Raw genomic sequence first — 16955 nt, forward strand, 5'->3', positions numbered from 1 at the left:
TACCCCTCCTATTATCTTCAGTTGGGTGGCAAGGGCAATTTTAGGATCTAGGGTGGGAATGGGTTTTTGGGTAGCAAGGGCAATTTTTGGGTGGGTATGGATTTTTGGGTAGCAAGGACAGCTTTAGGGTTTAGGATGGGTATCGGCTTTTAGGCTACTGGGCAACTTTAAGGTTTAGGATGGGTATGGGTTTTTGGGTGGAAAGGTCATTTTGTGGGTTTAGGGTGGGTTTTTGGGTGGTAAGAACATTTTTGGAGTTTAAGGTGGGTATGGGTTTTTGGAAGGCAGGGGCAACTTTAGGGTTTACGGTGGGTGTGGGTTTTTGGGCGGAAAGGGCAATTTGGGGGTTTAGGGGGGTTTTGTGTAGCAATGGCATTTTTAGGGTTTACGGTGGGTGTGGGACTTTGGGTGACAAGGGTATTTTTAGGGTGGGTATGTGTTTTTGAGTAGCAAGAATATTTTTAGGGTGGGTATGGGTTTTTTGGGGGGGTAAGGGTAGTTTTAAGTGGTTAGGGTGAGTGTGGATAGTTGTGTGGTAAATGTAGATAGATAGATATATAGAGATATTGATATAAAAATATAGATAAGCATGGATATATGCATCTTACCTGTTACATTTTTGCCACGCATATTCCTTTACCATACATGCCTTTACAATGAAATTTTTTGTTAAAGACTTGCATGGTAATTGAATACGTGGTAGTCTTGCTGTCGTTGTAATGACTGCAGGGGTAAATGCGTCTGTGGTTCAGTCATACAGCTCCTTGGTACTATACCTACTTAAAACTTTAAAAACTCATAGCTGCAATTCTCCTTTTTAGATTTTTATCATTTTGGTGTAATTTGTTTGTTAATTGTTACTCTTTTCTAAATCTGGTTTGGGATTTTTTGTGTTTTTCCACTTTACTTTATTACTGTTGTGGTACTGCACAAATACTTTACACAGTGGCCTATGTTAGTCCTGTCTGCTCTGTGCTACAGCTACCAGGGAACTCATCTAAGGTTATTTTAATATTTGAGGGTTCACCCTGACGATGATTTTGATTATTTCTTGAGGTGGGTAGCCGTCCACCTCAAGTAATCCATTTTCTTACATTGTTGTTTTTGTGTCATTTGTGTTTCCGGTCTACGGTTGACCACTGCAGGTCTGCGTATTACCGCTTCACTTAAGGCCTCTTCTGCAGCTCGTATCTGTTACATGTTATGTAGTACCAATGCTGCTGTAAGTCTTTTTAAATATGCCATTAGTAAAAGTAGTTCGCATGGAAGCAATACGCAGATTTGCAGTGGAATGTCAGAAGCACGGTGTTAGTTGGCTATTTTGGATCTAGAAGTTTTTTGTGCATTTCAGAATTGCAGGTGTGGTTCTCTTTCATTGAGCGTGGTAGGGAGATTTACAGGGCACAGATGGTGAGGTGTTTTCTGAATCCTCATGTGTTTTTGTCCAATCTCCGCTATTCACCATCAATTAAAAGGTCTCTGGAAGCATCATTTATAAAGTTATTTTTCCGGACACTATTTCTGTTCCATAGATACTGCTATATACGTTTTTGTATCCCCATGTGTTTTTGCTTCGCCGTAACTATTTACCGTTACTTAGAATGTCTCAAACATTTAGAAATGCCATTTCCTAGGAGACTGTTTCCTGCTTCACAGATGCTTTTGCGTATATGGACAGCGATGAATGAATGTCTCATTTAGAATTTGGAGTACTGCCTCGATGTCGGTTTTCCCTTTTAAGCTCTTTGATTCAAAAAGAAAACTTGAGATTTTAAATACGTTTTTTTCTTTGGGAACTCTGGACTCATTGACATGTATAACTCATTTTTAAGTGCTGTGTCCCTAAGAGTGGGCATTGAAATGCCACCCTCCCTGGATCAGCCCGAGCGGGCCAGCAGAAGTGCCTCACCCCAGCCGCCCCCCGACCCCGTAGATGTGCTCAATGTCCAATTGCTTGTTTTCTTTTTTTCGGCTGCCTTCAGTCTGGCTGGCTTAGTAAAAGGTCTCTTGACAATCCTCCCCTCCACGAGAACCCCTCATTACCGCCACCCCAATTCACGAGTGCCTTATTGTGAGGCCTCGTTTCAGGGGTTGTTGCGCGTGTGTGTCTGCGGGGGCCCGTGTGTTTAGTTGACCCCGGCAGCTGCTGAGTGGGAGGGCTGAATGCTGTTATGACTCTTACTAGGAAGCGGCTGAAGGTTAAATGGCCCCATTATTTCCCAGCTGGAAGTCTTTGGCGAATTGGCGTTTGATGGAAATTGGCGCGAATGCAGATTTCTCGGTGAAGTAGGAGTTAAAACTGCGAGGCTTGAGAGCCCTTGGCGACAGGATTTGGGGGGGGGGGGGGGGGGAGAAGCTTAATCTCCAGCGGCGACTGGGTCTTCGTCTGTCACTCAGGCACCCGTCAGCATAAATCATGTGTGCGGTCTGGCGGTGGTGTGGGCACGAATGGGATAAATGTGGTAACCAAGCGCGCGAGGCCATGGGATTCTGCACTGCAGGGGCTGCGATATTGGTACCCAATTCTTCATCTCCCATCATCCTCTCTTCTCACGGAGATCCATACTGGATCCATGGCAACCGTTTTAGCACAGGGCATTTCTGTCGGGTTAATATGGGGCTGCCGCACACCGGAGCCGGCTTCCTCGCAGGCGCCACGGGCCGGCATAAGGAGGCAGCCTCCGTCAGTGGCACGGCATTCTCCATTTCACTTATATTAAAAGCTGTGGACCTCAGTCTGCTTTAATTTGCCACGCAACTTCTGTCCCTTCGTTATCAAATATCGCCTAAGTGTTGTGTAATTGCAGATAAGGAACAGGTGTTTTAGTTGTGAAATGTAATACACAGCCTAAAAATCGGACTGCATCAATTTTAGCAACCGAGTCCAAGCCTTGCTGCATTGCTACACCCCCCACAATGTATCATCCTCCTGTGCCCAAGTGAGGGGATTCCCTCCCACTTGCTATCCACAGAAACACTGTCACACACTCCCACTTTATGACACACACACTCCCCCTGCTCTGGTAGACAGCTCACTCTTACACACGCACACGCTCCCACAGGCTGGCTCTCAGACACGCACCACACGCACGCACGTGTACGGCAAGGTACCTGCAGCTCGCCTGACTACCCTGTGTGAAGCGTCCTGTAGCTGGGTGCGTGCCGCGTGCCTGTCTGCTTCGTGTTGGCGCCAGCACCGGCCTGGGGCTCGGGTGCTAGCCCTCCTGTTGGCCTCTGTGGTGGCCAGCATCGGGCCAGGGCCCAGGTGCTTTTTCCCTCCTGCACTCTGCTGTGGCCAGCCAACGCGGTGCTCACACTGAGGTAAGCTGCTGTGGCCGGCACATGGGTGCTTGCCCCCCTGCCCTCTGTGGTGGCCAGCACCAGGTTCGCGCTGTGGTTAGCTGCCTCTGTGGGGCTCGCGCTGAGGTGAGCCACGGTCCTGCTGTCCCCGGGCTCGCGCTCTCCTCTCCTGGCTGCACCGGGCGCTCAGAGCACCCTGCCCGCTGCTGCGGCGAGCGCGCCAAGGGGTTAAACTCTTGTTGCTGTGAGAGGGCTCCGTGGCGGTGAGTCAGTCCGCCCGCTGGAGGGATAGCGAGCAGGGGCTGCAGTGCCATCGCGAGCGCGCGTCGAGCCGCACTTCTCCGCTGAATTACACCACCGTTTCTCTTCTCTCTCTCTCCACCAGCTCCTCCCCCCTTCGTGCCGACCCTCAAGTCCGAAGATGACACCTCCAATTTCGATGAGCCGGAGAAGAGTGTGCGGGTGCTATCCGCTCCGTGCCAGCTGAGCCCGGCAGGCTTCTCAGGCAGAGATCTGCCGTTCGTGGGCTTCTCGTTCAGCAGGGCGCTGGGCGTCCTCGGCAGATCCGAGTGAGTACCCGCTGGTGGGCAACTTTTACTGCGGGGAGGGCTGCCGCTGGCTTCTGCTTTTTGGGAAGCTGTGTGGGTTCTCGCTTTGATGATGCTTTTGGGGTGACATGTATTCTGCAATTACAATTGATGACATTGTTGGTCCAGAAGGCTGCTGTAGTCCGTTTGTGATGGGTATTTGGGCGTGTGGCATCAGATCGGGTGTGTTGGGGATAGCGCATCGTGGGGGCGGAATGCGGGGGAGGCGGTGAAGGAGCGCGCAGTGGTTTGCCCCTCGGGGCAGGTGCGTGTGAACTGGGGGAGGGGGTCGTGCACACTTAGGATAGAGCTAATCGTATTGAAAAAATGTGCCCTTGCCTATGCCCTGAAGGAAAGGAGGAAGGGAAGGAAGAAATGGAAACCCCATCAGAAGAGAGCAACAATATTTGTTGGCGCGCCGTGAATTGTTTGGGGTCTGCTGGCAAACATACAATTGCTACCCTACATTGACATGCTATGTCAGCCAGGTTGAATGCAAGGACTGACCCCAATTTTACGCTCTGCCATTTCCTTTTGCTGTATTTGGGTACACATGTTTGTGCACACAATTAATGCAAGCTGCGTTAGCGAAGGCAAACCCTCTGTGGACATGTGTGCGCAGTTCAAATCGCCCCAGGGTTGGCGTCGTTTTGCTATTTCTGTTCTGTGGAGCGCGGGGCCAGCGTGTGTGTGCCGCTCAGCATTCGGCTGCTCTTCGGAGTCAACGGGGGCAGTATTGAGGCACCTTCTTTCTGGATTAGCAGAGGCGCGCCAGGACTGGTTCTAGGTGCCTGGGCACCGTGGCATGCTCGTGTGACATTACATCTGTAGAGGGTTTTTTCTAATTCAGAGGATGTGAGTAGAACAGCTCACCTGTGTGCTCCCACCCTTGGCTTGTAAGTGAGGGAGTGTATGCAGGCAGGCAGTGTTGTTCAGCTAAATTAACTTTTAGAAAGTTGAAACATTGCAGTTGAGTTACAGGTGCACTAGTAGGGCTCTATGGTGGACTCTGTCTGCATCCTCCATGTGCCACCACGCTAGAATTACACTAAGTCCCCCGTAAATCCATAGTCCAGAGTATGATTGATATGAATGAATGACTGAATGAATAATGGGACTTGTAAAGAGCACGGCTATTACAAGTGTCTCTGGCGTTGGGCCCAGGCAGCGGCGAGGGAAGAGCAGCTGAGTCTTTGAACAGGTGGGTTTTCAGATGTTTGCGGAAGGTCTCAAGATCCTGGAGGCTTCTCAGGGCTACCGCGAGAGAGTTCCAATGTTTAGCTGCTAGTACTGAGCAGGCCGCCTGATAAGACATATCCATAGCAGGTGGGCTGATTGAGACCTCAAGGGTCTGTTAGGATAGTATGGGGTCAGCCTGTCCTATAAGTACTTAGGGCCGGAGCTGTAAAAGGCTTCGTGTGCTACTGTCAGTCCTCAGAAGATAACCCTTTATTTCCTGGTACGAATTTGCGCAATGGTGAGAATGACCATGAAATAATCTGCAAGGCTGAACTGGGTTGCAGTAACCGAGCTCCGCGCTGAAATCACAGGTACGCATGTGAGCGTTGTTGCAGGTTCAATATAACATTAATTGACTAGACTTGTCCGGTTATGGCCTCCTGAAAGCCCTTATTTACTTCCTTGTTCAAGTGGTGTGAGTCTGAGACTATTATGATGGATTGCGAGCAGCCCGGTGGCAGTGGGCTTGCTCGTGGGAGCTGAGGGCTGCGACTGAGCTTCTAAGTGCTTTTAGCGCGTTGTCACGCCGATTGAAAGCGGCGACACGCACTCGTTTTTAAATTGCTTGATTCTGTTGAATAACCTGTACTGAAATTCAACAGGTACCTTTTAACTCTCACCCTGCTTTTTCAGGGGCCCAGCGAGGCTGGCTGGCAGCTGATTCCACCTCAGGCGCCTAGCGGTAGTGGCCGCCATCTTGGATCGGGCTGGTTCGCCCGACCCCACCCACGCCACTCCCCCCACGCTGCTCCTCTATTTAGGAGTGCTTCACAGTCTCCCCAGCGATTGCGAGCAGCCCGGTGGCAGTGGGCTTGCTCGTGGGAGCTGAGGGCTGCGACTGAGCTTCTAAGTGCTTTTAGCGCGTTGTCACGCCGATTGAAAGCGGCGACACGCACTCGTTTTTAAATTGCTTGATTCTGTTGAATAACCTGTACTGAAATTCAACAGGTACCTTTTAACTCTCACCCTGCTTTTTCAGGGGCCCAGCGAGGCTGGCTGGCAGCTGATTCCACCTCAGGCGCCTAGCGGTAGTGGCCGCCATCTTGGATCGGGCTGGTTCGCCCGACCCCACCCACGCCACTCCCCCCACGCTGCTCCTCTATCTAAACGTCCCCCATGTGTCAGCGCAGCGGACGAGCGCAGCGGGCGCGCCGTAGGCTCGCCGGAGTCAAGCCAGAGTCCTGCCCGTCTGCGCCCGTCCGCGGCAGGCCGGGGCAGGGGGCTCTCCCTTATGCCCTCCCGCTGTCATACACTTCCTCTGAGCTTCTTTCTCACTGGATCCCAGGCACCATTAGTCCGACTGTGTCTAACTCACTACAACATTTAAATCTCCTTACGAGCCCCCCCGCTGCCCCCCCTGCCATTATTCAAAGTTGTCTTCCTCGGCCTCGGGCCGCTGCGCCTACTCATCCCATCTTGCCTGTTCCCCACACACCGTCCTATAATACCACTGCCACGCTCCTCAATACCAGATCTGTCGTTAGCCATCAGCATGAGCTACACGATTTTCTTGACAGCCACAACCCGGACCTCTTGTTCTTAACAGAGACCTGGCTTAAGGCAGACTCCCTCCCCAACGTCCTAGCCGCACTCCCCCCCTCTTACTCCATCATTCGTGCGGATCGCCCGGAGGGCAGGAGAGGCGGTGGAGTAGCCCTGATAACACATAATGACTCCCACTTTCAAATACTCCCCTCTTCTCCTATCCCTGAGGTAGACTGCCTAATAATTCGTGCTAGCTCTTACTCTACCCCCCTTACTGCTGTTCTCATCTATCGACCCCCTCACACAACTTCCAATTTTGTTTCCTGCCTTCAAGACATCCTCGCCACACTGGTTATTAACAACTCCTCAGTGTTGGTGTTGGGTGACTTTAATTTTTGGCCCAACAATCCCGCCGAAACTCCCCTTTCCAAAGAATTCACCAGCCTCATGACCAGTCTTAACTTTTGTCCCCTCGTTCACAGCCCCACCCATGTTCATGGCCACTCGCTCGACCAGGTTTGGACCCTAAATATCCCCACCACCTCTCCTGTCATCTCCCCCTGTTCTTGGTCGGACCATTTTTCAATCTCCTTCTCCCTCGCGTTAGCCCCAGTGCCTAAACCTCTTCTCCCAAAGAACACCTGGGCTAGAAAATGGGGTAGGGCAGACATGCCATCTTTTTGCTCATCCCTGGCCAATTCCTGCCCTGACCTCTCGGGCCTCGCCGCCCCGGACCAGCTGACTACCATCGATGGCTGGCTGACCCGGGCAGGCGACGATTTTGTTCCCCTGAGACGGATCACTGTGAAGCGTGCCCATGCTGCCAATCGCTGGTTTACCCCCGATCTCAAGGAGAAGAAATTAGCCGCACGCAGAGCAGAGCGCGCATGGAGAAGAGAATATAGTCCCGCCAAAAAAACCATCTACCTCTCTGTGCTCAAAGTATACAAACAAAGCATACTTGATGCCAAGACCCTGTTTTACTCAAACAGGATACTAGCAGCTGAATCTCAATCTAAAGAGATTTTTGCCACAGTACATGAGCTTGCCTCATCTAATAGAGCCACGGCCTCGATCCCCCCTTCTCAACCGCTTTGCGACTCCCTCAACGACTTCTTCGTTGATAAGGTCGCAACGATCAAGGCTAATATCTCCCCCCCTTCCCTCACCTTCACTAATCCCTCCCCCCCTGCCATCACTTCCAAACTCACTTCCTTCCCCCCTCTGACCACAGCTACACTTTCTTCCCTGCTCCAAAAGGTAAAGTCAGGTTCCCCCCTAGACTTTGCCCCTGCTCGTATCTTGCGAGAAGTCTTCCTACACTGCCCTACCCCTCCCCTTACACTTTTAAATGACTCACTCAAATCTGGAGTGGTCCCCACTGCCCATAAATTTGCGGCAGTCATTCCCATTCTAAAAAAATCCGGTGCCGACCCTTCATCCCCTTCCAATTACCGTCCCATTTCCCTATTACCCTACCTGGCCAAGGTCTTGGAGACCCATGTAACCAGCACCCTGAGCACCTATGTGGAAGCCAACCACTGCCTCTCCCCCCGGCAGGCGGGCTTTCGCCCCCTCCACTCGACGGAGAAGGTAGTGATCTCAGTGATGGACAGCCTACGCGAGGGCATTGATACCAACGTCCCCCAGGCCCTCATTCTTTTAGACCTATCCGCCGCATTTGACACGGTGGACCACTCCATCCTCCTCACCCGTGTCAAGGCGGCGGGTATAGAGGGCCTGGCCCTCACCTGGCTTAAGTCCTTCCTGAGTGACAGGGCTCAGGCAGTCCATCTTGCTGGTTTCACCGCTACCTCTCGTAAGGTTGCATGTGGAGTTCCCCAAGGCTCTTCCCTCTCCCCTCTTTTGTTTAATTTATACATTTACCCCCTTATTTTTATGTTACAGCAGCTCGAGGTCACGGTGTTCAATTACGCCGATGACCTCCAGCTAATTTTTGACCTTTCCCACTCCTCTTCCTCTGCTTCAAATGTCCAATCCGTCATGCTGTTCATCCAGGATTGGATGAACTGCAACCACCTCAAACTCAACCCGGACAAGACGGAATTAGTCCTGACCAGAGGTGGTTGCAGTCCCTGGTCCCCCTCTCACTGGCCCTCCTCACTTGGTGTTCCCCCGCTCCCAGTTCCTAAGGTCAAGACCCTTGGTATCCTCCTGGATCCCTCACTTTCTGTTCACTTTCAGGTCAATTCAGTTGTTTCCTCCTGTTTCTTTTCCCTTCGAATCATCAGGAAGATTTCTCGTTTTTTTTCTTTACCCGCCCTAAAAATTATAGTGATGGCCATGGTGCTTTCGCGCCTCGATTATGGGAACATCATTTACAATGGCGCTCCAGCCTACGCCATTCGCCGTTTGCAGCTAGTGCAGAATCAGGCTGCCCGCCTGATTCACGGCCTGCCTAAATACCATAGAGCTACTCCCCTATTGCAGGCCTTGCACTGGCTGCCGGTGAAAGAGCGTGCTCTGTTCAAGCTTGGCTGCACCACTTTCCAGGCTAAAACAGGCACTGCCCCGGAATTTATCTGTTCTGCCATCACCCCCTACATACCTGGACGAGAGCTTAGGTCTACTCATCAGGCTTTGTTAACCATCCCCCGCTTCAGCAAGAAAAAGACTGGCGGTACGAAATTCGCAGTGCTTGCTCCTGCATTTTGGAACTCCCTCCCCCCGGAACTCCGTATGTCATCTTCCTACATTGAGTTCCGGAAGGGTCTTAAAACTTTTCTTTTTCCCGAGCCTACAATGCTTAAATTCCCCTCTGCTCCTGCCTGCTTCTCACAATCTAACAGCGCCAAGAAACCGCATGGTAAAAGTGCGCTATAGAAATGTTTTTAAATTCAAATAAATTCAAATGGTGGGTATGACCCTGAGCCCATATAAATAAATAAGAAGTGCATTTATCACAGAGGAGTTTTGGACATAAGTTCATAACATTTTCAAGTCTTCCAAGTATAATGTGCATCCAGGTCAAACAGCAGTACAGATAGTTCAGCTCACCAGAGGGCAGCAGCATTTAATCACACATGGTGTATACATCCAAGGATAAGGACAGTGAATACAAAATGAAACATTGGACACTTGAGAGGATGATGTCTTTCCAAACAGTGCCTTATTCTTCCTTTTTCACACACACCTGATTTAGGGCTCATTGTTACTCTTTTGCTGTTTACCCGTTTGGTTCTCCATTGATGTAGAAGATTCAGGCTGACTCTGGTCGGTTGTTGCAACTGTGCAACCTTTACCGTAACTCACCTAGTACCCTGACCTGGGACTTTGGATTGTTCCAACTGGGAGTTATTATACACCCACTCATCCGTCTTCTAACAGATTAAGTTGTTTATTAAAACCTATAACTCAACATACTAATGATGTAAGCAACTGGTTACTCCACTTTTGGTTTACCCTGCGGTTTATTTTCCAAAGATGACAGTATAAAAGACTCCTCTCGCCCTGAAGAAGTCCTTGTGATAAGGACGAAACGCGTTGGCTGTCTTGATCATCTAGATCACGTTTAAAAAAAATAAAATATATATATATATATATATATATATATATATATATATATACACGCACAAGGTTGCCCTTAAGAAGCCGCCACACAAGGAAGGGTGTAAGCACAGATCGCCACAGGCAGCAGGGTTGGTCAGCATACCACAAGCCTTTCTTTCATGCCATACGCGTTTCGAGCATATTCATGCTCTTGATCACTGGCTGCATTGAAGAGGGAAACGGGCTGATGGGAAGAGTAACTTTATTACATGTCAAGCCCCGCCCTGGTGGGCGTCACGAACCCAGGCATTATGGTTGTAGTAGTTCGTGTGTGCTCGCTCCATCACTCCAAGTGGGCGCCGCTCTCTCCTTCAAAGTTAAAATATCAAACCCGGTTGGGTGAAAAGCATCGTGCGTTCTGTTGCCATCTTGCCAATATATACCTGTGGCTGAGGCCCCCTCCTTTCCCAAACGTGTCCGTGTAACAAACACAAGGGATCCGCCCAAGCAGCGGCCGGGCAGCTTCGCGACCGGACCAGCCGCAATGAATATATATATATATATATATTGAAATTAAGAAGAACTTTGGAAGAATATTCTTTGGACGTGGATTTTTAAAAACTCTTGGTCCAATCCTTATTGTGGTGCACCTGTGCTGTTGTTTAAAAACAACCATCTTTTTTTTTTGCCCTGTGTGGCTAGGAGGCCTAGGGTATTTTCACCGCTTTGAGATTACGTTTGTGAGGAAATAAGTGTAAAAATAAGAGTAAGGTTGCTGACCTATTAACGTTCTTGCTCTCCATGATCGTTATTTCATTGAGGGCCAAGGATGTTGTCCGTATGTGGTCTGCAGTTTCACCTCTCGCGCTCTGCATCGCCTCAAACATAGAAAAAGTAATAAACATTTCTAAATCAGATGTGTGTAAAAAAGAATAAAACCGTGTGGAACAACATTATTATTATAATAATAATTTTTTCGGGTTTTCATAGAACGCAATGGCTACCCAAAAACAGGCTTCCCAGCGCTGACCGTTCATACGGATGGAGGGCTATTTAGGCAAATAAGTGAGTTTTAAGTTGCTTTCTGAAATCCAAGAGGTTAGTATTTTTCCTGAGGGTGATTGGTAGGGCGTTCCAAAGTTTTGGAGCAAGATCGACAAACGAACAACACCATCCTCTGGCTCTTTTGATTCTGGGGACTGCAAGGAGAGACATTATTTGACCCCAATACTCTGCTGGCATGGTAGGGATTGATGAGGTGACTAAGGATCTGCGGCCTAGACTTATGCCTTGCACGATGTGCATTGGAGAGTGCTTTAAGTTTTATTCTTTTACTTATCGGCAACCAATGAAGTGTGATGAGGGCCTGGCGAGCCGACTGAGATCCTCTCAAGTGTCTAATGTTTTAGGACTTATTCAATGCTTGAATCTTAAAATGTGCACATCATTCAAAATGTTAAACTGCTGATATCTAATTAGCTGAACTATCTCTACTGCTGTTTGATCATCTGTATGCTTATAAATGTTGGAAAACGTAACCTGAAACCCATTGACACGGGTCTGTTTAAGGTCTGCACTTAGGAAACTTGTTAAACTAGGACTAATGCATTCTGAGGTTCAGGGTTTAGGTGCATTGCTTAGGCTGTCTGAGATTTCCGGTGTTGGCACCTTGCAGAATGCAGTGTCAGAATTCTAATTTTATAGAGCTGTAACAAGCTTGGAAATCAAGTAGCCTGAAATAACATATCCACCCACCATTACAGGCTTTCGTCATATGCATTCAGAGGGTGCTAGGTTTCTCTTAGGTTGCACTGCATTACATTAACGAGAAGACCCAAAACATGCTGGGTGTAGAAAGGGCTCTGACAGGCAGGAGACCACTGGGAGTTTAAGGCAAGGAAGCTATTCCAGATTTCTGGCCGGTGTGGCTTAGTAAAGCAATAACAATGTGGCATGTGAAGAGCGTTGTAATTAAGAGCATTAATTATCAACTCCAAGCTAGAAAAGGATGTACTTGATAAGTCAAACATTTGGTCAATGCAGCAGTCATTAATGTATCAAAGAATTCATGCTGTGAGGAAGGGATGCAGCGGCCCGTTGCGGTGACAAGTGGGTATTCCTAAGGGCTTTCCGCTGTCGGAGGCAAATGGTATTTGGTGGATTTTGGGAAGTTGTGGTGGAAGAAGCAGTATAGCTTGTCAACAAATTGGATGTTAGATGACTAGTCCAATGAATGTCAGTTGGTTTGTATTTGAGAGACACATGAGATGTGAGCAGGGGCATCGACTCTTCCCATAAAGAGGTTGCTGAGGGAAAACATTACTGTCATCATTCAGCCTGTTTTCTTTGTTTTTTTTACAAACTCTGGTACCATGAGCTATGTTGCCATCCAGCGTGGTTTTCTGTCCAATTAGGACCTGCTATAATCAACATTGGGGATTAAAATTAGAATAAAATGAGTGTATCTACCTATACTCTCACCTTGGTCGATTGATGCTTTTCTGCCACAGCTTAGAACATTTCTGAATCTTCCACTGTCTTCACAGCACAGCAAAAGCTAAAAAGCCAAGCATCTATCAAGAGCAATTTTGCCAATTTGCCTACAATTGGGTAAAAGAAAGAGACTTGCAAACATCTATTGGTACACCCGGCACTTAGCACTGTAGGGGTGCAAGACTCCTGCAGAGTCCTTACCAGAGTCATCTATTATGTGAATCTGGTGATGTAAGCGTGGTACTATTTTCACAAAAGATTAGTTTAACAGTGCTTACCTCAAACCTCCATTTGTCTGTTGCTATTGTAGATCGCATTAACACCAAAGTGTCAGTTAAAAACGTGTCTGTTATTTGCAACACAATGTTGGTAGAGGAAGTTCAAGTTCTCTGTTTTTTTTACTGGAAATTGCTTTTTCCTATAAAGCTTACTGAGCTGGGTTCCTCAAACATTTAATTGTTGTGATCCAGTTTGACTTTAGTAACCTAAGTAGTGCAGTGTAGGGACCTTTCAACATCCATTTTCAGTTGGGTGTGGCTAACATGTACACTCCAATGTTCTGTCTCCTGTTCCAACTTGTGCAAAATTCCTAATATTGATCCAGACCCATTAACTTCTACTCAAAGCTGTGGGAGGCCAGGTTTTGCATTGGTAGTACCTTCCTTATGCGTGTGCTTGTGTTCAGTCATCCCTATGTGCTGGGGGCTGGTGCACTCTCACAAGTTACCCTCTTTCATGTGTTTAAAGTGAACTGGAACCTCTAGTTTTCAAGTTTGAAACTCCACACTGCATGCCCCTTTGATTGCTTCTTTTTGGATTAAATCTCTTCCCTTGCTGCTCTGGCAGCCTGTGCTACCATGCTCAAGGGTCAGTCCTCGTGTGAAGTGCCTCTAGTTATTTACAGCAGATGATACAAATCCCTTCTGCATGCATTACTTGAGGTACACTATTCATTCAGCCACGTTATCTGTTAACACACTTCTGTATTCTTAGTTTGTGTAATCTTGACCAAACGTCCCAGTGCCCGCTACCTTGGTGTACACAGCAGACTTCGGATATGAATTCCTGTCACGATTCTGAGGCCTCAGATAGGCACAGCCTGTAGATTTCCAAATTCTTTAAGTCCTATCCAATCATATCACTAATTTAGAATACTGTAGTCTATAAGAATGTTTCATCCATGTTGATTTTTTTTATTTACAGTATCGATAGACACCAGCAGTATATTGCATTTCGTCCGTGTTAAAGTGGTGAAGCTCAGTACATAGTGTCTGTCTAAAATGATTAGCGAAAACGTAGTATAGTGATTTAAAGGGTATTGGAGGCATGTACCTTGCTATTGAGTAAATTGAAACTCTGGAATGCATCGATGAGTGCATTTATTCCTGAAGTAAAAGAGATCTATAATTCGATGTACAGTTATTTGAAATATAAAAGCCAAAAAAGATTCATATATAGGATTCTGGGAGCTTAATATGACTGGCTGTTGCATACAGGAACGATTTTGACCACATACATAGACTGTGGCCCTCAAGGTAATGGCAAGAGTTCGTAACCTAAGTAGAATTGCTGTGGAACAACAATATACTGACCACTAGTACTTTCATTGACACCATAAGCATGAGGTCTCTGAAGAAACACTATGCATATTCGTATAGAACAAGGCAGACCTTGTTCTTAGGAGCTTGCTATGTCTAACTTGGTCCTTGTCCTCTGGATTATCTTCGATCTTGGAGAATGGTGAATTTCCCGAAATCTTATCTGCTGCAATGAAGAAGTTTTCTGTTCACAGTAGCCATTTTGGACATGATTCTAGCGAGAGCCTTTCCGATACCAGAGAGTTTTATTTCCAGCAAAGATACATTGGATTTCTTCCCTGGTCTAAGCTCCAGGACAGCCTTGTAGTTTCTTAAGCTTCTGTATTTGCGCACCTCCATCATAAGTATAGTACAGTGTGCCAAGCTGTATATATACGATTCTTGCAAGACTACCTCTTGGAGCACTTGGATTATTTGCTATACAGCTAGTCCAAGATAGTGTGATTATATCTGGGGTGGTGGGCTCATGCTCCGAACTGCATGTGGAGAGTTTTTTCCCCATGCTATATCTACAAGTCTCATTCGGGTCACTCACTGGGTGGGAACTATCATCGACCTCTTTATCTGATAGATCACATACAAACCTCTGCATAACATTTGTTGGGGTATTGCGCAGTCTTCCTGGACTTCCGGCCTTCATCCCATTTGTCAGGTCCAAGGTAGTAGTCGGGCACACCAACAAGACCGTAATCTTCTCTCATGTCGGAAACCAAGGAGGCACTCACAACAGCTTATGCAGCCTAAGTATGGAGTCTGCCATTTCCAAGACTTGTTCAGTCTGATCTTTCACATTGCATGGGTTCTCAGTCAAAGGACAGCAAGCCTGAGCCGCTGTTTACATTCACCCACAGGCATCCTGCATTTTCTCCTGATGGAGACGACCTGACTTCCTGCCAGACAAAACATCTATCCGTGGATAAAGGAGAAGAGCCTCCACTCGTACCTAATATCTCATTGCTTAAGTACATGGTTCCTCAGGACCTAACCTTTGCACACCTAATGCTGTCCTCTGAAAAACGAGAGGCTTGGGCGCTGCTTAGAAGAGCTTATTTTTTCCACAGAGCCCTTCCCAGGGGATTTAGTCTACAAATGTCCTTAGTGGTCATCATTTCATTCTTCAGAACGCTGCAGAAGTTAGGTGGGTAAATGGTTACTTGAAGGAGCTGCTTAGCTGCCCTTACAATTTTTCAAAATAGAAATAGGAAAGCCTTCTCTTTCAAGGGCCTAAAATACTGCCTGAATTGTCTGCTGCTTGTGATCCCTTCGATAATGCGCTTTACTCCCAGGTAGGTGTTCAACCTTGCTTCCTCACTTTGACCATCATCTTTTGGAAGTGGTAACTAGTATACTGGAACATGAAAATGTTTTCATGGAAACAGCATTCCTCATTGTCATTTCTTAAGCAAGACATATCATTAAACTGCAGGTTCTATACATCTCTGAACGGTGCATTATTTTTTACTGGGCCATGATAGCATGACTGAATTGCTCCCTCTTTCTTACAAATTGTGGTCTGGGCTTTACTTAAATTATTTTTTTCTCCTATTCTTCCTTCTGTGCTCTCTTCTTTGAAATGACTTCCTCTTTATATACTACAAACCAGGGATCTATGTTTTCCAGACAAGCTTTGTTACGCATGTTCGCTGAGACACAGGAAGAGCTGCATCTGGAAAGACCAGTATTAGGTGGATTAACTCCTGTAGGCCTTATTCTTTTGCTTACAGAGGTCATTGAATGTCAATGTACAATACAAAACAGTCAAGGCAGTGGCGGTGCCCATGTCATTCTTCTAGCATATTCCTGTTTAAATTGTGGAAGAGTAGGTACATGGTCCCTACTACAGGCATTCTGCAAGCACTATGCCTTCAATGCTTCACCCTGCCGTAAGTAGTCGGGATAAAACTGTTGCCTTAAGTGATTAGCTGCTGTGTCCTAAATCGTTCTCTTTTTTTCCCCCCGTCTTAAGTTGTGACATCTATTCAAAGGCTGGTATTAGTTGAGCCCTGGGGTGCACCTGTAAGAATTTCCTTAACAGTAGACCTATAAACTGTTTGCCTACTGTCTTGTAATAATGAAGAAAACCACTTATGACTGTGCAATTAATGACGGAGTTGGTTAAACGTTCTAAAAGAGTGGATTGAGAGATTGTGTCAAAGGCGACCAATAGATCTCACAAAATCAAGGCTACCAAGTCATCCTCATCCAGGATGAGCCAAATGCCAATTAAGGCTTTGGCCAAGACAGATTTCCCGCTGAGACCTTTTCAAAACCCTGATTGGGCAGTATGAAGAATCTGGTGTGCTTTCAGGAAACTCAAAAGTTGCTTGTTGAACAGTGCTTCTGTTATCTTAGCAGATAAATGTAGTAAAAGGATGGGACAGTAGTTTACCAGAATATTCAGATCAAGCGTTGACTCTTTCAATCGAGGAGTGCCTGTGGCAGCTCTCCACTTTGTGTGTACTATTCTTGTAGAAAGTGAGGAGTTGCATAAAGTAGTCGGGGTGGGAGTAATAGAACTGATGACTGTAAGACCGGACAGCCTTGGTGTGGTCTTCCCCCAAACATTTTGACTTCTCCCCTCCTGTTTGTTGAAATTCTTTTTTGTTCGCTTTATGACACTAACTAGTGCTAAACTGCTCACTCCTGTAAACATAATGAAATTGTCTTGCACTCAATTGGCATATTTAATTTACTTATACGTACGTCTCTAGTAAAGTGGTACTACAGGTACCCAGAGCCTCTA

The 16955-nt window shown here is 47.2% G+C and overlaps 1 protein-coding gene across 6 annotated transcripts in view; it reads left to right on the top strand.

The window, feature by feature from the left end:
• CIT (citron rho-interacting serine/threonine kinase) overlaps positions 1 to 16955 on the top strand; it is a 1313172-nt gene that overhangs the window by 256665 nt on the left and 1039552 nt on the right. For all 6 annotated transcript variants that reach the window (XM_085636268.1, XM_085636269.1, XM_085636271.1 and 3 more), the window contains exon 10: positions 3686 to 3869. In XM_085636268.1, the coding sequence (XP_085492394.1) occupies positions 3686 to 3869 (184 nt within the window). The remainder of the gene's footprint in view (positions 1 to 3685; positions 3870 to 16955) is intronic.

This window comes from Triturus cristatus, chromosome 11 (assembly GCF_964204655.1).
Source record: "Triturus cristatus chromosome 11, aTriCri1.1, whole genome shotgun sequence".
NCBI classification, from domain to species: domain Eukaryota; kingdom Metazoa; phylum Chordata; class Amphibia; order Caudata; family Salamandridae; genus Triturus; species Triturus cristatus.